The following is a 26,047-nucleotide window of genomic DNA, read 5'->3' as shown; positions in this document are numbered from 1 at the left end:
TCCCTGCCTCACCCGGAAGTTCTTATGCACACCTGACTGACATCTGTGCTTCCTGCCCTCCACCCCCATGCCCCGGCTAGACTGAGAGGGCCAGCTCACCATAGAAGTATCATCCTCAGGCAGAGACCGAGGAGTATAGGTGAAGTTGGCGAAGTTGGAGTCAATGGCGGCCACAGGTTGGATGCCATCATGGAGAAGTTTGGTGTATTCATCGTCAGAGACCTAGAGCAGATAAGCATGAGAATATGGCCTCTTCCCTCTCCAGTGTCCTACCCATCAAATCCCCTTGCAGGTGACCAAATTTTCTCCTGGGTGAGAGCCTGCTGGCTGTCTTCAGATTGGGCTAAGAAAAAAGCTTGGGAGATGTGGGGAGGCCCCCTAGGCAGAGCAGAGACCAGGTAATGGTGTGGGTCTGTTTTCCCATTCTCAAGAGCCAGCAATAGCCAAGCTCATCCTGGACCTGGGTTGCAGAGGATTCTGGGAGTCCGAGAAGTCATGTGGAGCGGGTGGCCCTGGACCCTAGGATGTACAGAAGCTCCAAGCAAGCCTCACCTTCATATGGTACATCATCATCTCATTGGCCAGGTGGCTGCGGTACTGGGCTTCATTCACCTTTTTGTATAGGAGAGACTGAGGAGAGAAAACAGAAAAGATGGTGCTGGAGCTGAAGGCTGTGACATCCTCAGAATGCCCAGACTGCAGAAGTTCTCCTTCCTGTCCCATTGGGGGCCCAGTATAAGGCAATATCAATAGCCCAGTGTTCAGGCCTCACCCTGACTCTAATCCTAGCTCTCTTACTAGCCTTCCTCATTTTCTAAACATCTGCGACACTCTGTCCCCTGAACCTGGTAGCCCTTGGAGGAGAAGACCAGAAAGAAGGGATTAATTCAGGTACCTAGGTTGGATTTGCAGGCTAGAGCTGCCAAAAGCATGAACAGAAAGACCCGACGTTTGCCGAAAAGATACTGACTAGTAGACTGGTTTGGAGTTGCTGGGGTGGGGGCAGAATCTTACCAATAGGGCTTTATATGTGTGTGTTGGGATTTTTGTTTGTCGAGACAGTGTCTCATATAACTCAGGCTGGCCTCCAGCTTGCCATGTAGCCTCCTGCCACTCTCTCTCAAATTCTGAGATTATAGGCCCAGCAGAACTAGGTGGGGTTTTGTTTTGTTTTGTTTCTTTTCCTTTCTTTCTCATGATCCTCCGGAAGTTGGCTAGACAGGACTAGAAATAGTATCCCCAGCTTTTCATGCTGAGTGACTAGAGGCAGCTAGCATGTAGGGCAGGCTACACAGCACCCCATTTGCTGAGCCCTGAGCATAGACAGGCCAGAGCAAAGAGACCAGATGTGGGAAGTAGGCCACCCTTCCTAACCCCAGTAGCGCTCCCTTACGTGAGCGATGCTGATGCCACAGTAGATGGAGAAGGCTGTGGCCAGGTCCTCATCAAACTTGCTGAACCATGGCCCATTGATCTTGTTCACTAGCTCAGCCACACCGATGACCTCTGGGAAAGAAAGACAAAACAGGAATCACAGGTGAAGGGGTCCAGTGAGACCTGCCATCCCCAAACTCCCCTGCAATTAATGGCTCAAGACCAGACAATCCTAAGCTCTTCAGCTCCTAACCGTAGCAGATCTGAAGAAACTAAGAGCAACTTCCCCGAGGCAGCGCCCGGCCACGCCCCCGTCCAGCCCCTTCACGTCCCGCCCCTGGCGGCCACAGGTCGGCACCTTGGTTCTCATTCTTGATAGGGAAGCAGAGAATGTTGCGCGTGCGGAAGCCAGTGCTGTCGTCTACGCCGCGATAGAAAAGCGGATGGGCGTATGCATCTGGGATGTTCAGGATCTGGCCCGTGGTCGCCACGTGGCCCGCGATGCCTTGGTCCGCAGGGATGCGGATCTCGTAACTCTGCCCAGACAGGGATGGAACAGAAAGCAAGAAGTTAGCCTGTGCGTGTAGACAGCTTTCAAATGTGGCTTGTTCCCCAGGTCCCCTAGCTTACTCCCGGGCACCCTCCATACTCCCTCACCTCATCGTCCACTACTCCGCCATCGAACACCTTGGCAACCAGCTCGTTCTGATCCAGCAGGAACACGGAGCAGCTGTGGAGAGAAGAGGTTGGCTCGTGGGGTCCTGACGCCTCTCCAACCACCTATGACTAGGGTGGCGATTTCTGAGACCCTGGAAAGTGTCCGAAAGTGAGGCACTCCCCTTGGACTGGCCATTTCCAAGCATCCCTTCACTTGCTTTTTATTTGTTTTGTATTGTACTGCTTTTAGTTCCTACTATGTGTCACAGAAACCCATGGCAAGCATAGCTAGCGCTGTCCTGGCTGAAACAAAGGCCCAGGCAGAAGGAAATGCCAGACAAGAAGGCAGGGGCCCCGGCAGAGGTGGCGAGGGCTGAGGCTTCAGTCTCCCTCCCACATCACCCCACTTCTGCTCACATCTCTGCGTTGCTGAGGTTTCTGGCCTCTGTGATGATCTCCTGTAGCAGGACAGAGACGTCATCTGGGGGAGGGGGAAGGAGAAGCACGTGAGACTTGAGGAATGCCAGACAAGCCCTCCACATCTCATCTCCTGCCCAAAGTGCCTGTGCAGGAGACAGTCACTCACCCAGGTGGGTGAAGAGGTTCTTTGCCACTTGGAGAAGAGCCTGGAAAGGAGTAAATGAAGATCATAAAGACGGCCCAGGATGTCCTCATTCCTTCCCAAGCACTCCCAGAGCAGCCTGGGAACTGACGTGCCTGCTGAAACCCTTTGGCTACTAAGTGAAGAGGGTGGGAGTAGCCCAGTGAGGAACAGGAAGCCCTTGGGTCTCAGATGTCTGCTACCTTTGCCTCTTGCTGCCCAGATGTTGTGGTAGTGCCGGTGTTAGACACTAGAGGGCAATCACAGACAACGCCTAGAGCCCAGGGAACTACTGCCCTCCCTCTTTAAGCGACTTCCAGGTCACTAGGTTACCCAGCTGCAGTGCTGCCACTGGCCTAGATAACACTGGCAGCATCACCCTTGTGGGTAGCCTTCTGGGGCTGGAGCTGGTTCTCAGGAAAAGCTCCAGGCAAGCACTCACCTGGCACTCACACTTGAGCTTCTGCTCCTTCTGGAAGGCCAAGGTGCTGGTGAGCACCGTGCCTGTGTAGTGGAAGCAGTGCTGGATCGCACGTTCATCCTCATCTGTGAAGCTGGACGAAGGGCTGGGGGTCACCGGTGGGGACAAGGAAGATGGGCTTCTTAGCCCCTCGCTACCAGGAAGCTCATATCCACCAGTTAAAGGAACTCTCTTCACACACGCCATGCCTCCTGCTTCAGGCTCAGAGCTCTCCCAAAGGAAAGCTCTACTTGTACTCAGACCAAACCATGACTTGATTTTATTTGTTGGAGGCAGGCTTATAAACATGTTGCCCAGGTTGGCCTGAAACTTTTAGGTTTATGTGATCCTCTGACTTCAGACTCTCTAGAACCCGGGGCTGTTGCCATGACATCATGACAACCCCACTCTCAAACTCACAAGTCTCTTCCAAGCTTGTTGAAGGCGCAGCAAGCCAGGGTCACCACCTTAGTCAGTGGCTTGGCCGATGACAGGGACATCATAGCCTGAAGCTCATAGCCCAACATGTCTCAAGAGAGCTATTGCATCTTTAAGTCAAAGCCACATCTCTTTTCTCTGACTAGAGTCACTTAGATCAAGGCCAGCCTCCTCCCTCAGACTAGAGACTTACCAAGACTAGAGCTGGCTGTCCTTCTACTCCCCTCCCCGATGCCTCCACCCTCATGGAGGGACAGTAGCAAAAAATACCAAAAGAACAATAGATGATGGAGTGTCAGCAATCCTTCATTAATGGAGGCCTACTACGGCCGGGCCTCTTCTCACACTATGACCCCACACTGCAATTGATCTCTCAGCTCCTTATTGACACACCCACCCCCAAACTCACAAGTCTCCTCCAAGCTTGTTGAAGGCGCAAGCCAGGGCCACCACCTGGTCAGTGGCTCGACTGATGACAGGGACACATAGCATAGCCCGAAGCTCACAGCCCAACATGTTTTGTAGCTGTTGCACATCGTCCTGCAGGGATGAAGGAACAGTAAGGAGGGGCAGTGTGCCTCCTTACATAGCTCTTACCATACTCTACAATGCACAATGTCTCTGGGTCTTGTCTCACCATTTCTAGGCTATCCCAGTCCAAAGACACTGGGGCCTGAGCAAAGGGTTTCCCCCTCCCTCGCCCTTGATTCAGCATGGCCACGGCTTACAGAGGTTAGGTCCTTCAACTGGATACACTGTTTGTCCTCCACCACCTGGCCCAGGCGTCCCATGGTCAACTGGAAAGTGAAGAGAGACCCAGTTGGCACAGGGAGAGCTGGGAGTTGGCCCAGCTCTCCCTGTGCCAACCCATCCTTGCCTTCCAAACTAGAAGTTTCAATAAACTCTTTGAACAGTTCAAAGAATGGGTGGAGCAGAGGACAGAGGCGTAGGGAGGGCTGTGGAACCAATAGTAGACCTGAAGGTTTTCCCTAACTAGAGAGTGATAAGTGGACTCCGAGGAATCTTACTGGTCTCAAGAGATTCTAACAGGTTCTAGAAATACTCAAGCGGAAGAGAGCTGGTCTCATGTAAGGCTTCCTCTAAGAGGCTGCTTCTACTACAGCCTGATTGCAAGAGACAGCGCTCCTTTGTAATACTTCTAAGTAGACCTCATGATCTGGACTACTCCCACCAAGACATTCTAGGCGGCTAGACTAGGATGTCCTGGTCCCTGCAGGCTCCAATGCAGAGGACGGAGGTGGAACTCACTGGAAAGCTGATCTCTTCTCCCAGCACTTTCTCTCCAATGACCTGTGGGACCCAGTAATGGAGACAGGTTTATGGGAGGAAAGACAGACACAGATCGCCCCGCCTCACAGTGGACTTGGACCCTCACCTTGCAGGAAAGCTGCAGATTGTCCTCTGACACCAGCAGGAGGCAGCAGTGAGTGGCCCGTGTCTCCTGCTGAAGCTGCAAGGGGACAGACAGAGCCAGGCTGAGGGCAGGGCTAGACCCCCTCTAGCCTCTCTGGGTTTTTTTTCAGGATTGTAGAAGAGAGGATGGGATGTCCCAATCTGAACTGAGGTGACGGGGTCAAGGGTCTGTTGGTCTTTGGAGAAAGGTAGGGTGGAAGAGAAAATGTTCAGGGACTCACATATCGAAGGACTTTGAGCTGCAGAGAAGTGGCATCCAAGTCATAGAGTTCTCCTGCAAAGGCGAGGCTCAAATCAGAGAGGACTCTGCCTTGCCTGGGGGCTGCTTCCAGGTTCTATCCCTGCCTCTCAGGCTCCACAAGACCACCCAGAAGACCCACATGCTTTCCAAGTGTTATCTGGGCTCTGCCTTCTGCTACACCTCACCTCTCAGGTCCCACCTATTCCAGAGACCTGGCTCTGCCCCTCCAGGATCCACCCTGTCGGGTCCTATAGACCTGCCCGAGTTTGGCCCTCACCACACAGTTGCAGGATCTTTCGGTCATGGGCGGTGTATCCCTTCTCATCCTTTTGATCTTCAGAGGCATCCGCTGAGGTGTTCTGAACAACTTCAGGCCTGCGCTGCTGCAGGGCCTGAACCCTCCGCAGGGCCACCAGAGCCTAGAGTAGGCAGAGTGGTGGGCATACCTTTGCCGCCATACCAGTGCCACTACCTGACTCCCCTCCTTAGCTCAAACGAATCCCTCTTTGGGCCACATAGCGCCCACTGTCCACACCTGCTCTAGTCCCAACTAATTCACCACTGGTTCCTCCACTTCCAAGGAGTTCCCACTGCCCTTGCTCCTTCCACGGCCAAGTATAGTTTCCTCCAGCCCCTGCTCACGGACTCTTCCAAAAGAGGGCCAGATTTTTCTAACACCCTCCTGAATAAGATCACAGACTCCTGAGATCTTAGGCAGAAAAGAGCCTCAGTTACTCTCAGGTTGACTCATCACTAACCCAGCTAAGTCAGTGCTATCGTTACCGCATCTTCAGATGTGAAACTGACTTGCTCGAGGTGGTCGAGCTGGAACCAGAAGCCAGGCCTGTCCAGCTCTCTGGCCAGGTCGTCTTTCCTACAAGCTCTGGCAATGGTCCTACCCAACTCACATGCTTCTCCACCACCTGCAGGCTCTGCTCCTCACTGTCACTCAGCTGGCCACAGTGCACCTGGAGAGAAGGGAGAAGGGACCAGCTGTGACTTCCCCAGCCTGTCTTCACTAGCATGTCCTCCCATGGCTGGTGCCTTACACCAGCTGCCACCAACACAGTCTATGACCTGCATGTAAGCCCGTCCTTCAGGCCAGGCAGCTAGCTCTGGGGCGACTCTCCCAAGGAAGACGTCCAGGGCAGGTGAAAAGGGTGGAACTTTTTTGTCTCTGTCCCATCACCCTCCACGCTTACTGTCCTGTTCCTGGAGCAAACTGTGTAATAGATAGCATAGTCCAGGCGTACAGCGTCAGGAAGGGGGACCTTAGAACCTTCTCCACCGTCCGCACATGGAGCGCTTCAAGCCCTGACTGGAGAATTTGTGGAGTTGGCTTTACCTCCAGCTCCATCTGTTCTGGGTGGGGTTTGAGCTGCCCTTATGTCTGGGATGAAGAAGCCCAGTGTGACTGACACCTGCCCGGAAGCTCTGCAGCAGAGATGAACGGGTTGAGGGAGGAGTGCTTTTTTGCCTTACACATGGTTCTCACCACAGTGAGATGCAGTCTTCCCCTTACAGGTGAGCCAGGGGGCCCAGAAGGGGTGGGGGAACCTTCCCGAAGTCACTACGCAGAAAGTAGCAGGGTTAGGATATCTCTATCCATCCCTCCCCTTTCTGCCTGTGTCCCTGGGTCAGTGGGAATTTCTCCTCTCTCCAGCATCCTTGCGTGTTGAAGAGGAAAATGTGGAGAGACAGAGATGGAAAGAAGTAGAGATGACAGTCTAGGGACCCCTGGTGGCCCGCCAGCAAGGCTCCCTCCCCACCTGCTGTCTCGGCTTCCTTAGCTTCCTCAAAGCTGTTCACCACCTGTGGGGCTCCCACAGTGCTTGCAGGGGGTGTGGGCTTCATCCTGCTTCCCTCTTCCCAGAACCCCTGCCTGCCTCCCTGTGCTGGGTCCCCTGCCAGGAACAGATGGAGAGGGGGAGACAGTCTGGCCAGGAGCAGGGTGAGTCAGGGTGCACTTGGAGGGGGTGTGGGGCCTTATACCTGAGGGGTTGGGGTGCACAGACAACCTGGACTGTGAATCTTAGAGGGAGTGGGATCTGGGAGGCTTCCTGCCCTGGAAGTACAAGCAGAAAGGGGGAGAGATGTGGTAGATAGGAGGCTGTCCTGCTTTAGTGCCCAGTGGGAGGTATGTGAGAAGGTGAAGTACCTGGGGTAGGGAGTAAAATCCATGGAGCCATAGAGGGAAATGTCTGGAACTTGGGACTTAGGATGCTATGGTAAACTTTAGCATTTGATCGCTGTCATCAGTGGGATGGAGGGTAAATGACAGAAAGCAAGACTAGAGCCAGGAAGACCTGGAGGAGACTTGGCAGGGGTGGGGGGCTAAGGACTGAGTTGAAGCTTAAGCTGGGAACGGGTGCCTGAGGCTGAATGTGTTCACACAACTATGCTGGCCTTTTATGTTAGTGTGCGGAGGAGAGTCCCTTCTCGCTCCTTCTACACCTGGACCCAGCTCTCAGGAGGAGGGGCAGTTAGGACCCCTCTAGAGCTTGGGGGAGGGGGGGGTTGACCAGCTCCTTGGTTTTCCAAAGGCCTGGACCCAGATGCAGAGCTGTGAGGCTGAAAATGCTGAGGGAAAAGAAGAAACTGTGATGTTCCCTTATCCCAGCATGCACTGCTGGGCTACCTCAGTCCACCCACTTAGCATACACATACACAGGTAGACCTCAGGCCCCTTCACATGTACACACTTGTATTTACTCCCCTGTGGAAACACACACACACACACACACACACACACACACACACACACACACACCTCTCCAATGCCCACACCATCCACATGTACACACTAAAAAAATTAGTTTTTACACCCAAGAGCCACACCCTTACTTCCAACACTCCACAACACGAACCATTTCATCTCCCCAACACACCCACACGTGGTAACATTTACCCTTGTAAAGGTTGATGTTAAGGTGGGTGTCTGGGGTTCAGTGGGAAATGCTAATCAGTGGGCACCAGTGTTTAGAAAGAATTAAAACTTGGCCAGGCTGCCAGGCCCACCCTCATCAAGTTCAACATGACTAACGGCATGAACACCCTATTCTCATGCCTGGAGCTGACAGACAGAGATAGGGGACGGGGAGCAGGCACAAATCATGCATCATATGCCAGAGACCAAGAGCCACCCACTCCTCAAAGAGACTTGTTCTCCTGGAACTGAAAAACAGAGTAAGAGACTTTCCACACAAAGGATTTGCAATCAAGGTGCCTTGAACGGAGCTGGGGAAACTCAGAACTCAGACACACAGCTGTGCACCTGGACTGCACGTCTCTTAGCAGGTCCTCTGCTGACTGCAGTTCCATCAAACCCAACACTCCTCACAGGACTCCCTGGCTGCCGGCGAGAGCTTGTGAGGTCTGCAACCCTCCCTGACGTTTGCCACCTGCCTCATGCCCTCCAGACTAATGGTCTGAAGGCAGGAGCCGATGATCCGTCTCTTGGTTATTTCTGTGTTCCCAGACATAGCACACAGCGCTTGATACCTAGTAGGAAGAGGTCTTGGGTGGCTGTGTGCGTGCGTGTGCACATGTGTACGTGTAGATGATAGACACCAACAGCAGAGACCCAGGTAAAAGTTGGAGTTATCAAGGAAGAGCTGATGATGTATGGTCCTCCCTCTTCCTCTGCCCCTCTACCTTCAGGATTGGGTAGCAGCTGGGTGCCCCATGGCTGCCTGTGCTGCCTCTGTGAGGACGAAGGATCCTGTGACCCAGGGAGCAGCTGTCAGATGTGTGTGCCTTGGGGAGCAGGCCTCCTAAGAAGTCTGTTTCCTCCTGACTGGGAAGATTCAGGCTCAGAGAATTGGTCAGTGAGATGCTCTAAAGTCCTTTCAAGAGCCCTTCGCTGTCAGGATCTTTGAGGGGATGAGAGAATGTCTGTCAGACACTTCTGAGCCCCAGGTAATACCTTCCTCCGTAGTACACATCTCACACTTCAGCCTCACTGGATCACACTCCTCCCCCCACCCCACCCTGACTCTCACCTCCTCTCCCCCTGCCTTTGCTCATGCCTTTCCCACTGTCCTTTCCTTCCTCAGCCTTCCCACCTCCTACCCACACCCCGAAGCCTCACTCCACGCTCTCTCCACTGGAGGGCACACCTTGCTGCTCCAGTTGCCATCGGAGCACCTGCTGGCAACTATAAATCCGTTTGGCTCCTGGTGGCCTGAAGGTGTCCCTGGCTGTCCCCAGACTGAAAGCTCCAAGAAGTAGAAATGGCTGGTTCCAGCACCCAGACGGTGACTGGCTGACTTAAGACTACACCGGAGTTTCCTCCCTTTGGAAAGCTGAAGCCCAGAGCCCTGGCTCAACACTAGCCAAGGCGAACATGGCAACCATCCTTCTGTCGCCAAGATGAACAACTTTCTGAATGTCGTCACCTTGGGGAAATGCTTTCCTTTCCACTCAAATCTTCACTGTATCAAAGTGAGGTCAGGGCTCCAAGGAGCCTGGTACTTTGAGAACCCGTTCTGCCTACAGAGAAGGTGGGCTGAAGCCACTGTCATCGTCAGTCTGACAACTCCAGGACAGGTCACCAAGAAACAGGGCAAGAAGTAGGGTATGAGGGTTCTGTCCCCAGCAGATCACCTCACCAGGGGGACTCAAACTGGAACTGGGGATCAGTAAGGATGATTCTGGGCTTCCTTCCTCAGGCAGATGGGGCCCGATGTCAAGGAGTCAGGGAGTCAAGCCAGGCACCTCACCCCAGTGGGTGCTGCCCCCTCCGATCCCATGCCTACCCTGCAGCTCATAAAAGGTCAGGCGCCTCAGAAACCTCTAATTCCCTTTTAATGAGATCAGGAGGAGTCCCTTGGAGCCTAATTTATTTGTCTGGGGAACCACCACTCTGATGCTGGCAGATCAACAGTTTCTTTGGCTTGGGGTGCAAACCCTTTCCTGGGACAAGACAAGGAATTTGACTTCCATCTCCAGATGGGAAAGAGATGGGAAAGAGATCACAAGAGCAATAGAACCCTTGCTGGCAAGGCTCAGCCACCCCTCTACAGAGCTGTGAAGCAGATGCCTGGGGGGACCCCATGAGGGGCAGCTGAGAGCATCAGGAACCCAAGGAAAACAACCTCTTGAGTTCCTTGAGTCTCCATTTCCGATGAAGGCCCCTTCTCTTCCCACTGGTTTGCAACTTCGAGAAGCATCTTGGTTGATGCTTGTCACCCAGGCAGCTCCACTGGGGACACACGCCTTTCCTTAAACCCCTAGTTGCAGCAGCTCTGATACCCGAACTGCCTAAGTGTTTCCAGTGGGGACAGCCTCACATCTCTCTCTGTGCCCTTTCAGTGTCTGTCAGTCACAATCACCTCAATGTATCCCTGTCCAGAACCCATCCAGAGTTTTCCAAGAGGAAACTGATGAGGGCTGAGTTCAGATGAAGCTTGGGTTACCCAATGAACCAGTGGTTTCTTCCTGCCAGGACGAGGCCTAGCATGGGACTATCAAGATGGCCCAGGCTCTGGTCAAGCCCTCATTTGCCTCCAATCTATCCCAGTGGTAGTACACCTTCACACTCCACACACACACACACACACACACACACACACACACACACACACACACACACACGCTCCAACCAGTCCTTCCACCCTGCTTTCCTCTCTGCCATCCTACCCACAACCCAGCCACTTGGGCAGGCTCTTACCAAGATGACGGCTGCCACAGTTCCAGTCTCCTTGTCCAGCAGGGGTATGACCAGCACTGAGGGAGGAGAGGGCAATGAGGTGGTCCTGCAGGCCCAGTGAGGCCCAGAGATACTGAGTAAGGACCCAGGGAAGGAGACAAAGATGCAGACAGAGAGGCCAGGACAAAGACTGAGAGACCCAGAGGCCCGGTGAGACAGAGAGCAGACCTGAGTCAGTGACAGAAACAACCACAGTGACAACCCCTAGGCAGAAGGAAGTCCCCTCACTTGACAACTTTCTTGTGATTCTCCCAGAAACCCTGGGAGAGAAGGAAGGAAGGAGGGAGGGTGGTAGGGAGGGAGGGACAGAAGGAGGCAGGGAAGGATGAGCATCCCGGTTCTACAGGTAGGAAGCTGAGGTCCAGAAAGGTGAAGTGACTTGCCCAAGATCACTCAGCAAGTCAGGTCTCCTGACTCCCAGTCTTGTGCACTTTCCACATCGAGACAGAGGACAGAGACCTAGAGAGACTGAGACACGAGGCAGAGAGAGACATGGCGGACAGGGGGCATGGAGAGGACAAGAAAGAGACACAGACAATGACAGAGAACATGACAACAACTCCAGCCCCATCTGGCAACAGGCACAAGCACACAGCTACAGCAGCCAACAGTCACCGAGACCCTTTACACAAGCCACCTCGTTTGTGCCTCAAAAACACCCCTCAGGAAAGGCACTGGTGTCCCATTTTACAGTTGGGAAATTAGGCTCGGGTAGATTAGTAGCATGTTAGAAAGAAAATTAAAGGAGAGACAGCTAGAGACAGAGAGCACAAGGAGACAGATGAGGATGGGTAGAAAGCAGACATGACCTGGAAACAGACCCAAGCCTCCCTGGTCCTGTCTAGTCTCTAGCCCTTACCTTGCGTGTCAGGGGCCAGTGGAGCCACCAGCCTGGCCAAGGGCTTTCCTAGTAGGTCTGAAGGTCCCAGCCCATCGCAGCTCAGCCGCTTCCGAGAAATCACAGCCTCTCTGAAAATAAGACATGGTCTCACCTCTCAGGCCCTAGATCAAAGAGGGGTTGGGCCCACTCCCATCAGCCTGGAGATACAAACAGGCTGAACCCTGCACACAAGCCCCAGTCTCCAGTAGAGGTTTTCAACCTGTGGGTCAAGACCCCTTTTGGAGCTCCAATGATCCTTTCACAGGAGCCATCTAAGGTCATCAGAAAAGAAGACCTTTACATGACAATTCATAACAGTAGCAAAATTACAGTTATAAAGTAGCGATGAAAATAATTTTATGGTTTGGGGGTCACCACGTGAGGAACTGTGTTAAAGGGCTGCCACATTAGGAAGGTTGAGAACCACTTTTCTAGATGATTTGCCTCGAGATAGACATGTGGAAGGTCCAAGTAAGAGTGGGACCCCACCCTGCGCCTATCCTACCCAAAAATCAGGGAGCCACGGCCTGCCTTCCATATGTCTTGCTGGTGGATGTGGGAAAGACATATGCACACAACCCAGGGCAGATCCTCTGGTAATAGGAAAAAGAGGAACGCCAGGGCTCACTGTTAGGCGTGTCAAGTCAAATCCTACCCTCAATACGTGATCTTAGGTGAGCGATCTACCTTCTCTGAGCATCCCAGGAGGAACTGAAATTGAGGAGAGTACAAGTCTCCCATTTTGTTCAAAAAGTTTTAGTGCTAAGCACCAGAGAGAGACGTGGCAGGAGCCAGCCTAGTTACGGTCATGGGGCATTCCCTGTACCAGCACAGTCATATTGGATGAGTTACTTTTGATGCTATAACGAAAACACTTGACCAAAGCAACTCAAGGAAGAAAGGGCTTCCTTTGGTTCATGGTTCGAGGGTCCAGTCCATTGTGGGAGGGAAGGCAGTGAGAACAGCTCTAGGTGTGGCCATGGAAGTGTGAGGCAGTTGGTCACGGCACCTCCATAGTCGGGAAGCAGAGGCATGAAACTAGTGGCCATCTTGGCTTCTCATTGCTCCCTCCTTAAACCGACTTCTCATGCTAGTCCAGGGGGTGGCATGGTCCACGTTCTAGGTGGGCCTTCCCTCTATTTAAACGTCTCACAGACACATCAGAGATGTGTCTCCTAGGTGATGCCAAGTCCAGTTAGGCTGACAATGAAGACTAGCCTCCCCAAGCCCACCTGCTACCCAAACACATCACTTCAAATCATAACATTCTTCCTCTGGTCCTCAAAGGCCGCCTCACAGTGGGAAATGCATGTACTTTATATGTTAGAGTTCTCAGAAATCCTAACATTGTTCAAAAGCTCAAACTCTGAACTCTCACCCGGGGTTCAGGCAGCCCTCTGAACTGTGCGCCCCTGTAAAATCAAAGAGCAGCTCACACATGTCCAATACGCGGTGGCACATAATAAGCCTTCCTATCCCAAAAAGAAGGACTAAGGACCCTCAGCAAAGAAAGGTCAAGTCAAAACGAGACTGGACACTCAACAAAGCAAGCAACAGATCTCAAAGCTCTAGCTAGCATCTATGGCTCCTGGTGGTACTATCCGGGTGCCCACCCCTCCAGCTCAGCCGCCTGTAGCAAACATATCCAGTGGCTTGGCTTCACTCTTGCTGCTTTTCTTGGTGGATAATCCTCACGTCTTCAGCATCCTGAGGTCTCCTTAAAATGTGGGCTTCACTTTCAAATTTCATGCAGTGGCCTCCCAGGACCTCCTTGTAGGGACTCTGACCCTGGAAAGCCTTTCCTGAACCCAGAGGCTTTCTGGAACCTTGGTTCAAGCCTGCATGGTCTTACGACTCATGTTTTACATGTGCCAAACTGATACGAGAGGAATGACACTTTGAAGCTCTGATATCAGCTGATGACATAGCCTGGCCCACTGCTCCCACAGCATTGGTAACTAACCTCTAACGTGCCCTTTGGTGATGCCGCTAGGAAAAATGTTTCCCCAGTCAGTTGTTTTGAGCTGAGAACCCCCAGTGACATTCTCAGTTCAATCGCCTTTCCTTCCAACGAATCCACATTTTTAAGAGCTAATGCTTTCAATAGATATGGTTTAACCCTCAGACCACATTTCCTACTGGCTCAGTGCAAAGCACAATGCTTTGGTTTAATGGTGCAAATACCTTAAACCTGTGGATATTCTCTATGCCTACAACTTCAACTGAGTTCACATTCCTTCCCCTAATAAATCGCACATTTTCACATCTTTCTGCTTTGAACTTTCATTATAAATCTCTATAAGTGCAATGAGCATAACTATGACACAACCTAAATGTTTTCAGATTATTTGCAGTATGTAAAACAAGTGCCTTCTTGTCCTGTTCCCAATAGATTCTTCATTCCTATCTGAAATCTTGTGAGACAGAACTGTCCTGATAACATTTACACTGTAATTCTGATCTTCCGCACTTACACAAGAACGGCCCGTTAAGCTCCTTTTATAGCACTCTAGAGCTTCTCTAGCCTCCGGCTCCAAAATATTCCAATCCTTCCCACAAGGCATTTAGTTCTAAAGACCTACAAACCACATGGTCAGGTTTATTACAGCAATGACCCCACTTCTGGTACCAATTTCTATATTAACCTTTCTCCTTTCTGTAACAAAATATACATAAAAAAAATAAAGAAGGAAGGGCTTGTCTGGGCACACAGTGTGGAATCATAGCTATCATGTCTGGGGCAGGCGTGGTGGTGAAAGCAGCTCCATTTCTTACAGCGGGAACGTGAGGTAACCAGCCACGTTGCATCCATAGTCAGAGAGCAGAGAAAGATGGATGCTGGGACCCAGCACGCACACATTCAGATTAGATTTTTGCTTCCTGCTAAAGTTCTCTGGAAACACCCTGCACAGGGACATCGACCAGTATTTCCTAGATGATTCCAACTCCAAACGATTGGCAGTGAAGATTAAGCATCACATATTGACTCAGAATCCTTAACGTCTCTAGGGGTTAAAAATTATTGTCATCTTCATTGTGAAGTAGAAGCTAAAGTACAGACAGGCTAAGCAACCCTATCTGTGATCACATAGCTAATAAGTGGTAGAGTGAAGCTTTGAACCCCAGCAGCTGGTACCAGATTTAGCTTTAATCACTATGCTTGGACAATACCAGAGGCGTGTGGCCCGTGAGCCTCAAGCAGGGCACGGGCACATGTGGAGGCTAGGAACTGAGGCAGGAGAGGTTGGTTGTGTGAAGAAGATTTCTCTCTGCCCTCCACAAACACCATCTTCCCACAGGCCTTTGGCTCTTCCTGCTTAATTAAGCACCCAATTTTTCACCAAATGTCACTCCCTGATGATTAATTGCCCTGGGTTCCTCATCTCTCACGCAACTTCCACGTATTGTGTTTATAAGAACTGCCTGGCCCGGACAGAAGACAAGCTGGGACTCTGGAGCGTGCAATCAGGGTCATTGGAGGAATACAGCACAGATTAGATGAGGAAAAGGGAGGGGGGTGGCCTGCAAGTCACCAAGTCAGGAGGTCACAGCTGCTGGAGAAAAAAAGGACCAAAGAGGTTGAGCATCTCTTTCGAGGTCACATAGCATTCTGAGCTACACAGCAGTCATTCCCTCCCTGCCCTTCCAACAAATTCAGACTGTACAAGAACCGTATTGTCTCTCATTTGTTGCCCTTCACATCTAGTCTGGGCTGTTCCAACTGCTTGAAGTCAGGGTGGCAGAAGGGCAATGGGAGCCATCTTTCTTCCTGACCAAATTGATGAAGGCTGGGGATTTTGGGGTCTCAAACCCCACCATGCTAGTTGGCTTCAGACAGGCCGGAAGCTACGATGGGATGATGTTCCCTGCACTGATGGTCAGTAAACTACGAAATCTCACCCACCAGCCCATACTATCCCACTTCCTACCCCCAGACGCAGCTGCACCTGCCCCCAGGATCCTGTGCACATGGCCTCATAAGTCTCAGGATCTGGTTCACAACTCCAGACTCCAGAAACTCCAAGGCCACCTGGAGGTATGAGGGACACCCTGGATGTCCCTGAAGTGCAGGAAGATATTTTAGCCTGGATGTGTCTCCTCTAGCTCCTTCCCTGTCAAAACTCCTGTGACTCATCTGTAGACTGTCCTAGCTGCCTCTTTCCTTAGCTCCCTTCAGTAATTGATGAGTCGTTTCCCACGTGTCACTCACAGCTGTACCTTGCTCTCTATTCTGAAGCTACTGTCCAGCCTCTGTGGAGATATTCTACTCTAGCCACTGGCCCCCTACCCAGGTTTCTAACTGTCATCCTTAACAGCACAAGAATCTACCTCCCAGACAGGAGGCCTCATGATATACACTGCAGTCTCCTATATGGCCCTTCCGGGTCAGTTTCAGCAGAGGGAGCTGACATGAGGGGTGGGGCTCCTGCCTGATTCAGGGATCCTAGCGTGATGTAGAGACAGACATACAGATCCGCAGTGGCGTTGGGTACCAGAGCCACGACAAAAAGATCAAGAGCATGCCCAATCCATCCTCATATGGGATGGGAGTGGGGTCAGAAAAGGTTTCCCGAAGGAGATGCCTGAGTCCTGAAGGACACACAGACAGACAGACAGACAGACGGGGGCTAGATGAGCAGGCAGAGGGAACTGAATGGATGAAGTCTCAAAGGCGAGAGTAATATATACCCACTGGAAAACAGTCACAAGAAAGCAGGTACCGCTGGGTGGTGGAAGGCAAAGCCAAGGAGCGCCCAGGCCATGGGGAGCTGGGTTTGGTTCCAAGATATAGGAAACCCTGATAGAATTTGAGCAGGACAAGACATGGTTGAATTTTACTTCAGATCCTTCAAGCTGTCTACCTGGGAAGAATTCTCAGTAGAGAAGGAATATTTGAAACTAGAAATCTAGTCTCAGTGGCCTTGGGACCAAAGAGGAAAGACAGGCTGAGACAGTGCAGCCTTGACTGGAACCAGGCCCTCAGCAAATACCAGGGCCTCCCCCAATCCTGCCCTCTGAGGAAGTTTTGGCACCTCCCCTGGTCCTGTCACAGCACACAGCCTCAGATGAGGACACAACACACGCTCCCGGGGTGCCTGTTTTCTTGGTCACATCCTTCCCAGAACTCACTGCCTGAATGATCTACAAATGCCCACAGACTATAAATAAGGGTTCTGAGATGGGGGCTCCCCTCCACCCTGGAGAGGCTTGACTATGGCTGACCTCAGAGCTTTCCCACCCCTCCCTGCTCCCTTCCAGGCTGATGCTGAGGACAGGGGACAAGGGACTCAATAACCCCCCCACACACACACACACACAAGCCCAAATGACCAAACTGAATACCAGTGACGCAGTCTTGGTGCCAGGGTGGTCATGGCCTGCCCCAATGAAGAAAAACAGATGGGTACAGAGCGCAGAGAGGAATAGGCGTGGAGTTTATGACAGTTCCGTTCCTTTAACAACTATTTGTTTAATGGAGAGAATAGAGGGGAAAGCTCTGTGTGAGTAAGGTCAACAGCCTGGAAGGAGCCACGTGTCTAGGCCCTTTCCACCTCCCGGAGCTCCTGCATCCTTCTCTGGTCTCCTCCCTGACTGAGACCTGCCCATACCTGCTCCCTCACTGAACGCTATCCTTTCCCGAGCCCTGGCCCTAGCCAAGCACCCCAACCTGACCCATTCAACACTGAGCTCACTCGCAGCCCTTCCCTACAAATTCCAACTTCTCCCTGACCCATTCAACTCCCCATCCCTTCTCCTTACTGACCCTTCATCCCCACTGGGCCCTGCTCCCGTGCTGTGGTCCTCATTGAGTCTCTGTCACCCCAGCCCACCCCACGGAGCCTCAGTTAGTTTGTTCTCCATGCCACCACTCAGTTTCCACCCCTCAGGATCCCCACCCCCTCACTCAGCCTCTGTGGCGGTATATACTGATTGTCAGCTTGACAGGGTCTGGAATCACCTTGGAGATAAATCTCTGGGCATGCGTGTGAGGCATTTTCTGGATTAGGTTAATTAATATAGGAAGACTCGTTCTAAATGTGGGTAGCACATTCCGTGGGCTGGGATCTCATGCTGAATAAAAAGAAGAAAGCTAGCTGGGTGCAAGTATTCATTCTTCTCTGCTTACCCATGGTGGATACAATGTGACCCGCCACCTCCTGTCCCTGCTGCCAGGCCTTCTCTGCCATGACAGACTATTCCCTTGACCCTTTCACTGAACCTCATGCCCTCACTGAACCCCTTCACTGAATGCCACCCCTCACTGAACCTAATCCCTCACTAAATCCCACTTACTAAACCCAATCCCATCATTGAACTCCATCCCCTAACTGAACCCCATCACCTCACTGAACCCCCCAACTGAACCCCATCACCCCACTGAACCCCCAACTGAACCCCATCACCCCACCGAACCCCCCAACTGAACCCCATCACCTCACTGATCCTCTATCTCTTCACTATCCCTCAGTCTGTCCCTGAGTCTTGCACTAATTCCTGTGACCTTTCATCTCTCTCTTGAAGACAAAAGATGATCTAGGCCAGCACCTGGCTCTCCTCCGCCAGAATGAGACTCTAGAAATGGGAACGGACAGTCACTGTGTTCTCCAAGATAAACCAGATGGACAATCGAACTCTACCACGAGAAAAGACCAGGTTTGCCCTGAGGAAGTGCCCTGCAAATGGTAGCCAAGGCTATGCCCAAGTGGCAGCTGGAAGGCCTAAAGCTCCTACAGTTGGCAGTGGGGAAATTGAGGCCAAGAGGACTGCCTGGTTGGGGTGTATTACAGGCTAGGAGATTGGGATGGAGAGACTCAAGGGGTTCTCTCCTTTCCAGGCCAGAATTGCTGTTAAAGCCAGTAGAACTCAGGGCTGGAACAACCTCGTTTTACAGAGGGGAAGACAGAGGCCCGGAGGAAGCAATAGGATTGTCATCATAGCAACAGCATCCTGAAGCCCAAGTGCCCTGCTGGTCAGTCCCAAACTCTTCTGCAGACAGAATCTCCCCGGGGATGCCATGGTGACCAGCACCCTTTTGTAAAGCTTGGCTCTTTCTCATAGGCAGGGAATCCTTTGTGCATGCCTCATGAAACGGGCGCTGCTGACCCACGGCAGAGGAGCAGGGAAGGATTAGTCCGGGGAGCACAGAGAACAAGCAAGCCTGGGAAGACACAAAGGCGAACCACAGGAGCTCCGTAACCGGGCACGCTGCGAGCGCCCTGAGAGTGCGCAGAGCTCCACCCTGCCTCTCCCTAACACCACCTTAGCTCATTCTCGGTCCATCACCTCAGCCTTATCTGCCTTTATGATCCAGCCTCCAGTCACACCTGCTGCTGTTTGCCAGCCAGCAGCCACCAGAAGCTCAGTTTCCTGCCAGATCACCCCTCCCCCTCCGCTGCCCACGTAGCTGCACACAGCAGGTGCCTCCGCTCTGTCTTGACGGTCATACTTGAGAGAAGCCTGTCCCCAGTCCCAACCATTTCACAGAAGAGAGGTCAAAAGGAAACTCATTCCCTCAAGGTCAACCAAGGTTAGCCTTCATTTGGGCTGAGAAGCAGGCAGGTATACGGCCTATGCCTTCCACATGCCTGCATCTCGCACTTCACTCTGCTGGGAAAACTCAAGAATAGGGTCCATATCCTATTCTCCACCCTTGGGTCCATCGGTCCTAGTGGTAGACCTGAGCTCAGTGAGGGCCCGAACATCAGACACAGTTACGGGCAGGCAGATTTGAGAAGAGGGCGCCAGCCTAAGACCCTGCCCCTAGTCCTTACTGGCCTGACTGTGCCCTAAATTCTGTGCTCTGAGATGCCAGTTCCCTACCCTTTCGCTCTCTCTGCCTTTTGGGATTTCTGTCCCAGTGGGCGCTGGCCTCCCATCTCCATGGAGTTCTGGGCTAATTGCATTTGAACGTTTACTTCTAATTGTCTTTTCCAATGGCTTTACTTGATATGGAGAGGATACTGAAGAGGCCGCTAATGGAGAGTGTCAGAGCCCTCCAACCACTGGAGAGACCACCAGCTCCCAAGGGGGCAGGGCCTGGAGCATGAGAGAGAGAGAGAGAGAGAGAGAGAGAGAGAGAGAGAGAGAGAGAGAGAGAGAGAGAGAGAGAGAGAGCTCCACAGGAGGCTCCAACCTGTCCCTCCAGGGGCCATTCTGTACATCCTCCCTCCTTTCCCCGCAGGAACGCCTTCCCCAGCTCCTGGGAGACTTCCTGGAGGAGCCAAGCTAATAACAAATGAAGAACTCTGGGTGGGAGGCACTGGCTCAGAGAAGAAAAGGAACACACATTACAGCTTTTTTTGGGTTGGGTTGGGTTGGTTGGTTGGTTGGTTTTCGAGACATGGTTTCTCTGTGTAGTTCCAGCTGTCCTAGGACTCACTTTGTAGACCAGGCCTCAGACTCACAGAAATCTGCCTGCTTCTGCCTCCCGAGGACTGGGATTAAAGGCGTGTGGCACCACTGCTCAGCCTAGCTCCTTTTCTCTTTAAGATTCAGAAGATCTGGCCTAGTTGTGGCATAGCTACTCAGGAGGCTGAGGCAGGAGATGAAAAAGTGTGAGACTGGCTAGGCCACAGAGTGAATTCCAGGCTAGCCAGGGCAATTTTCTGAGATCTTGTCACAAAATAAACGTACGAGCACATGTATTGGAGGATGTAGCCCAGTAGAGCCCAGCATGCACTAGGGCCTGGGTTCAATTGCCAGTACCGCTAAAAAGTTGGAAGTGGTTGCATCTTCCAATGATGATGGAAGAACCACTGTTGTCATCATGTCCAAAGCAGAAACCCCTAGATAGGACACAGGTTCCAGGGGACTGTGGCTCTGTTCACTGCAGTCCTCTAAGGGAGAATTTGTGAGCAGAAACCGAATGGGAAAGTGTTAGCCCTCCTCCACCTCCTAGACCTGTGGCAGACCAAGGAGAAGGAAGGGCTCTGGGCTGGTGGCGGGGGCTACTGTCCTAGAATCCAGGGTATCAGAGACCAGAAAGGATCCAGGACCATGAGGCTGGTATCTCCAGACAGACTTCTCCCAGGACTTCTATGCCATGGAGTTGCCATGGGAGCAGCCCTGGCACTACCAAAAGAGCTGCAGGCTGGACCGAAAAAGCACAGCTTTCTGAAATCGGCCTCACTTCATTGCAACCACCATGCCCTCTGCTCCTCACTCAGTGCTCCCATAGTCTTTAGATAACAAGGATGGGTCACTCAGAGTTTCTCACCTCCCCACCCCCACTTAGGACTGTGTCTTGGGCCCAGCTTGGCCTCACAACTGGCTTGTGGTCTTGAACATGTCTCTCAATGGCTCTTTACTGGGAAAATGAGGCAGCTGAACCCCCTGGGCTCAGAGGTATCAGGGACCACTGGGTGCTGAACTCTGGGTTCTGATAGTCACAGCAGACCACACACAATCATTTAATCCTCCTAACATCCCCATAAACACTACTGCCACCACCACATCATCAAAAACACAAAGCAAAATGGAATCATATGACAGAGGATGTCTGATTTTCATAAGGTTACACAGCTAGCACACAGGGAGGTGGGGCTGAACTTAGGTAGTAGAGGTCCAAAAACTTCTAATCTTCAGTACAGGAAGCTGTCGCAGTGTGTTTCTGCAGCCCGGGTACACTGGGATCCAAAGCCCAAGCCTCATGGGTAATGCTCATGGCCTCCTGGGGTTGGAACTGAGAGATGCTGCCGCGCCCTTCCACCCACCCTCTCTACTCCATCTGAGAAGCCACAACAACCCAGAAGAACTCTATGGGAACTTGACATGGTGGATCCCATCTATAATTCCAGCACTTGAGAGGCCGAAGCAGGAGGATCACTGTAAGTTCAAAATTAGCCTGCGCTATTCTGTGAAACTTTCCATTAAAAGAAAAAAATTCTGTGAAAAAGACTCTATGAAGAGAGAACCCATCCCACTCAATACATCCCCAACATAGGAGGACACATTACTTCCAAGGGGACCCACCCAGGCAGGGATACTGAAGTTGGGGGTAGACCAGATGATTTTGGAAGGTTTCTCAACCCTGAGACCGCTCGGCAGTGCCAGAGGGCAAAGGCCAGGCAGAGAATGACTTACCGAATTTTTCCTTCCTGTGGCAGCTCATGAAGGGGGTCCTCACACACCAGCCTGGACTCCCCATCTAGCAGGTAGGTGTAGACAGTCTCCTAGAACCAAAGGCACTTGTGAGACCCTGTAGAGAGGCCGTCTAGCCCTAGTCTGTCCATGGTAAGGCCATAGGGGCCTAGGAGGCAGTGCTTGGTGGTTTGGGAAGGGGTTCTGGGCAGGCAGAGATCCATGAATCTGCTACTTTCCGTCCCGATCACCTCAATCCAAGGTGTGAGCCAATCACACCCTAACCTTGAACTCCAGCCTCAGGCATTTGGCAAGCCATACTTGGTATGGCATGCAGGCTACTCTGGCTTAGGATGCTCCCTCCTTCCAATACCCCAGTGATCCCAGCCAAGAAACTATAGCCAGGGCACTGTGCCTGTATTCTGTGGGGCTCTGGAGGGCTTCCCAGGAGAAGCAGTCTTTTAGCTATGACTAGCCACAGTTGGGATGTGGATGAGGCTCGGAACTGACCAGCACAGGTAGGCCAAGTGGCAAAGAGAGCAAGGAGCAGTTCAGAACTGACAGTGGGGTGAAGGGGCACCGGTGTGTTGGGCCGAGGCTGGAGGGCCTTAGAAAGAGCTGGGAGCAGACACAGAGTAAGTTCATATGTTAGATCAACCATTGCTCACAGTGAGTTGGGAGCACTGACTGGAAGCTTGTCCGGTCTTTTGCTCAACAATCCTCCCTCCCTAGAACAGATCAGTCTCAATCGCAAGCCTTGTCCTGGCAGAAGCTGTTGTCTCACAGACAAAGATCTACTTCCCCACATGAGGACCCTTAGAGGTCCTGGCCAACCCCATGACTGTTGGCCACACTCTCCCGGGAGGCTGGGGAAGCCTCTCTGCCGAGGGTGGCAGGAAGGACTACAGGGGGAGCTGTTGAAGGCTCTTCCTCAGGAACTGTGAGGTCCTCAGCAGCCTGTGAGAAGCCACAACCCTGCCAGCTGCTTTTGGGGCCTTCGGATATTCCACAGGGGATTCCCTACCATGATCTTGGATTACAGGACCAAGGAGGGTAGGAGCAACCTCTGGGAAGGTCCAGAACCCCTTTGACCCTGGTGAAAGGGGTCCAGGTTTGAACTGGGTTTTGTCTGAGGTTTTTTGTTTTCGAGACAAGCTTTCTCACGCTGCTCAGGCTGGCCTCAGACTCACTGCGTAGCTAAAGCTGCCTGAGGACTTGTGACAGTCTTGCTTTAGGATCATAAGCAAGAGCCACTACGCCCAACCTCTGAGCCAAAATCCAGGAACAAAGCCACTTCGAGAGAGCTCTTACCCCTCATCTCTACCCTGCCCCCTCCTCGTTAACTGATCAGGAGTTCTGGAGGGTTTAGGGGCTTTTTTTGGTTTGGTTTGGTTCGGTTTTGGGTTTTTTGGCTGAAACAGGTTCAGGGCCTAGCAGGGCACCCCGTGTCTAAGAGTCCATCCTCTCCACAGAGAAAGGTGGGCAGTCTTAGGGTGGCGGGGGTGGGAGCCACCCCTTCACTTCCGCATGTCCGCGCCTTCCACCCTCACACCCAGCCATCCTGGTTAAATTTAGCCGAGTTTACTGGGTAGGAGGGTTGCTTTTCGTTTCATACACATCAGCACCATCTGCACTGGGGCTGCCTGCCACAATGGGTGCTGATGAGGAAGCCAGGTGCTGCAGCTCTCCTCCTCTTCCAGCCCCCACCTCCCAGGGCCCAGTCCGCCCTACAGCGGAGCAGAGGCTCCCCCAGGCCTGGGCTCCCCCAGCCCATCACTGGCCTCTTGAGTAGCATCTCACTGCTTCTTGGACCTCAGCTGTCATCTCAGCCCCAGCTTTAGGCTGTAGCTAACTGGGCACCAAGCCAGTCACTCACCCCTCCCTGCAACACACACACACACACACACACACACACACACACACACACACACACACACACCCCTCAAGACTTGCAGGGCAGGTCCACAGTCTCTGACCTGCCAGCTTCCCCCACCCTCACCCTCCAGATGTTCCTCCACCCCAGGGCAGATGTTGTCTCAGTTACAACCCTCTCCCGAAGGATTTATTTTTGGGCGCCAACACACCACCCACTTCCTACCAATTTCACGCTCAATAAAGCTCAGTCATTAGCCCTCCTCCTGGGCACTGAACTTCTAGGAGGTTTGGGGAAGACAGAGCTGAGGACAGGGAATAGGGGTGCATACATGCCAAGCCCCATTTGTCCCTGTCTTGCTGTGTGTCCTTGGTGAAATACCCGCCCTCTCTGGGCCTCTGGAGGTTTATCCATCACTCAGAGCCAGAGACAATAGGCTCTAGCGGGGTGGGGAGGCTGCATCCTGAGTTGGTCATGTTTCTTGAAGCCAAAGCTGCCTTAGCTGGTGTGTAGAGCAGGGAGAGGATGTTCAAGAGGACTTAGTTTAGACATTTCCTCCTCCAGGAAGTCTTCCATGCTCCTTATGTTGATACAAAACCTAGTCTTCAAAGTTCCCTGTATCCCCCCATCTGCAGCAGCTGTGGCCCTGCTGCTCTGACTCCTAGGAGCTGGCTCATCAGCCTCCTGCTTAAAGAACGATCAATGGCTATTGGAGCCAGAAGTGCCTAGGGCAGGGGAGGTATATAGCACCCCCAAGAAGGCACCAAGTTCAGGTGAACTTGGTTGCCCCCTTGACCTACCATCTCACTCATAGTGTTGTGATGGGACAGAGACACTTAGAGATTGATAACTCTCCAGCCCTCTAATTTTTTTTTAAGATTTATTTTCTGCATCATTATTATTATCTGCATGTACACCTGCATGCCAGTCAGATCACATAGATGGTTGTAAGCTACCATGTAGTTGCTGGGAATTGAACTCACAACTTATGGGAGAGCAGTCATTTGCCTTAACTACTGAGCCATCTTTCCGGCCTCCTGTTTTAATCCAATACTAGAGTCATGCGTGAAGAGTGAGTCCTCTAGGGCCTCCAAGATCTGATATCCAGGAAGTTCTTCTTTATGTCTATCCTCAATCTCTCCTGCTATACATATTCCCAAACCCAAATGAAGGTCTGTCATGGTGACCTCAGCGCTAGACAAAGGCTGAGAGCGGAGGGCAGGAAGGGAAGACACCTACCACTTTGGGGAGCACGGCCGAGAGGGCATCCTTGGCAGCCTGTCGAAGGCCCGCGATGTCGATAACGGCGCCCAGGCTCAGCAAAGCATCCTGGAAGAGAAGAAAGAGTGTAAGTGGTTCTGCCTGGCAGCCCAGGCAGAGTCCTGAGTCCAGGGACTATGAGGTGAGCCCAAGACGTAGACACTTGAGCTTAGAGCATCAGACTCCAGCAGTATTAAGGCCAAAGACTGCCCATGTTCCCCTGCCCTGCACATGGGGAAACTGAGGCTTGGAGATGGGCCAGAGGCGTAGTGAAGGCTCCACATTGAGCTATGAAGTCAAGCCAAGAGTCAACACAGGTTTCCTTCCCTAGGTAAAGCAGCGACTCTGGCATCTCTGTTGGAGGATCGGTGGCCATAGCCCAGTTTCAGCTGAGTTAGGGCTGGGTGGGAAGCAGTAAGCTTGGGGAGTAGGGGCAGCTGAGCACAAATGGTAGGCACAACAGACTCAGGCCGCTGCAGGCAGGGAAGGCAGTCAACCTTGACTGCCTCCTAGCCTTCCCCTCCCGGGAATAGGTCTCGTCCTTGGAGAGCCGGAACTGAGACAACAAAGGTCTCTTCTTCTTGCTCTATTAACTTGGCCAGAGCCACAGGGGATCAAAGAGAAAGGTAACGGAACAGGGGAGCAAGGCCAAGGGAGAATGGTGACTCACACCATCCACTCAGCTGTGCTCTCTTCCCAACCCTTGGAAGCCCTTCCCGATGCTGTGAGTCTGTGTTCAGAAAATGAAGCGAGTAACCACAGGATGGAGGAGACATGGCTTGTCTGGGCCCCACTCCTATTCAAACGCTGAGGCTCCTGGAGGACCCCATAGAATGAATATATAGCTGGTAATGACTGAAGAGCTGAAATACCAGCATTGTATTCATAGAAAGCTGTTAGCCCAAATAGGGGGCATGCAAATTCCTCACTCTTTCAATGTGGTCTGATCGTCCTCTTTTCTTTTGTCCCAGATAAGAACAAGATGAGGTTTATCCAAATGATATGGCCCTTTCAGGGAGGACTTAGAAAACCAAATCCA

At 52.2% G+C, this 26,047-nt stretch overlaps 1 protein-coding gene across 4 annotated transcripts in view; it reads right to left on the bottom strand.

The window, feature by feature from the left end:
• The window catches only part of Pde2a (phosphodiesterase 2A), a 91,908-nt gene that overhangs the window by 5,456 nt on the left and 60,405 nt on the right, over nucleotides 1–26,047 (bottom strand). For all 4 annotated transcript variants that reach the window (XM_032893084.1, XM_032893085.1, XM_032893083.1 and 1 more), the window contains 19 exons: nucleotides 24,988–25,077; nucleotides 21,879–21,967; nucleotides 11,775–11,884; nucleotides 10,877–10,932; nucleotides 6,114–6,173; nucleotides 5,483–5,624; nucleotides 5,186–5,238; nucleotides 4,927–5,001; nucleotides 4,800–4,841; nucleotides 4,259–4,327; nucleotides 3,940–4,070; nucleotides 3,075–3,186; nucleotides 2,618–2,657; nucleotides 2,449–2,512; nucleotides 2,032–2,104; nucleotides 1,733–1,910; nucleotides 1,394–1,506; nucleotides 553–630; nucleotides 100–222 (listed from right to left, as the gene is read on the bottom strand). In XM_032893084.1, the coding sequence (XP_032748975.1) occupies nucleotides 100–222; nucleotides 553–630; nucleotides 1,394–1,506; nucleotides 1,733–1,910; nucleotides 2,032–2,104; nucleotides 2,449–2,512; nucleotides 2,618–2,657; nucleotides 3,075–3,186; nucleotides 3,940–4,070; nucleotides 4,259–4,327; nucleotides 4,800–4,841; nucleotides 4,927–5,001; nucleotides 5,186–5,238; nucleotides 5,483–5,624; nucleotides 6,114–6,173; nucleotides 10,877–10,932; nucleotides 11,775–11,884; nucleotides 21,879–21,967; nucleotides 24,988–25,077 (1,698 nt within the window). The remainder of the gene's footprint in view (nucleotides 1–99; nucleotides 223–552; nucleotides 631–1,393; nucleotides 1,507–1,732; nucleotides 1,911–2,031; nucleotides 2,105–2,448; nucleotides 2,513–2,617; nucleotides 2,658–3,074; nucleotides 3,187–3,939; nucleotides 4,071–4,258; nucleotides 4,328–4,799; nucleotides 4,842–4,926; nucleotides 5,002–5,185; nucleotides 5,239–5,482; nucleotides 5,625–6,113; nucleotides 6,174–10,876; nucleotides 10,933–11,774; nucleotides 11,885–21,878; nucleotides 21,968–24,987; nucleotides 25,078–26,047) is intronic.

The sequence above is a fragment of the Rattus rattus genome, chromosome 2, assembly GCF_011064425.1.
Source record: "Rattus rattus isolate New Zealand chromosome 2, Rrattus_CSIRO_v1, whole genome shotgun sequence".
Taxonomy (NCBI): Eukaryota; Metazoa; Chordata; class Mammalia; order Rodentia; family Muridae; genus Rattus; species Rattus rattus.
Note: the sequence above shows the minus strand (reverse complement) of the source record. Positions and strands in the feature narration are given on the sequence as shown.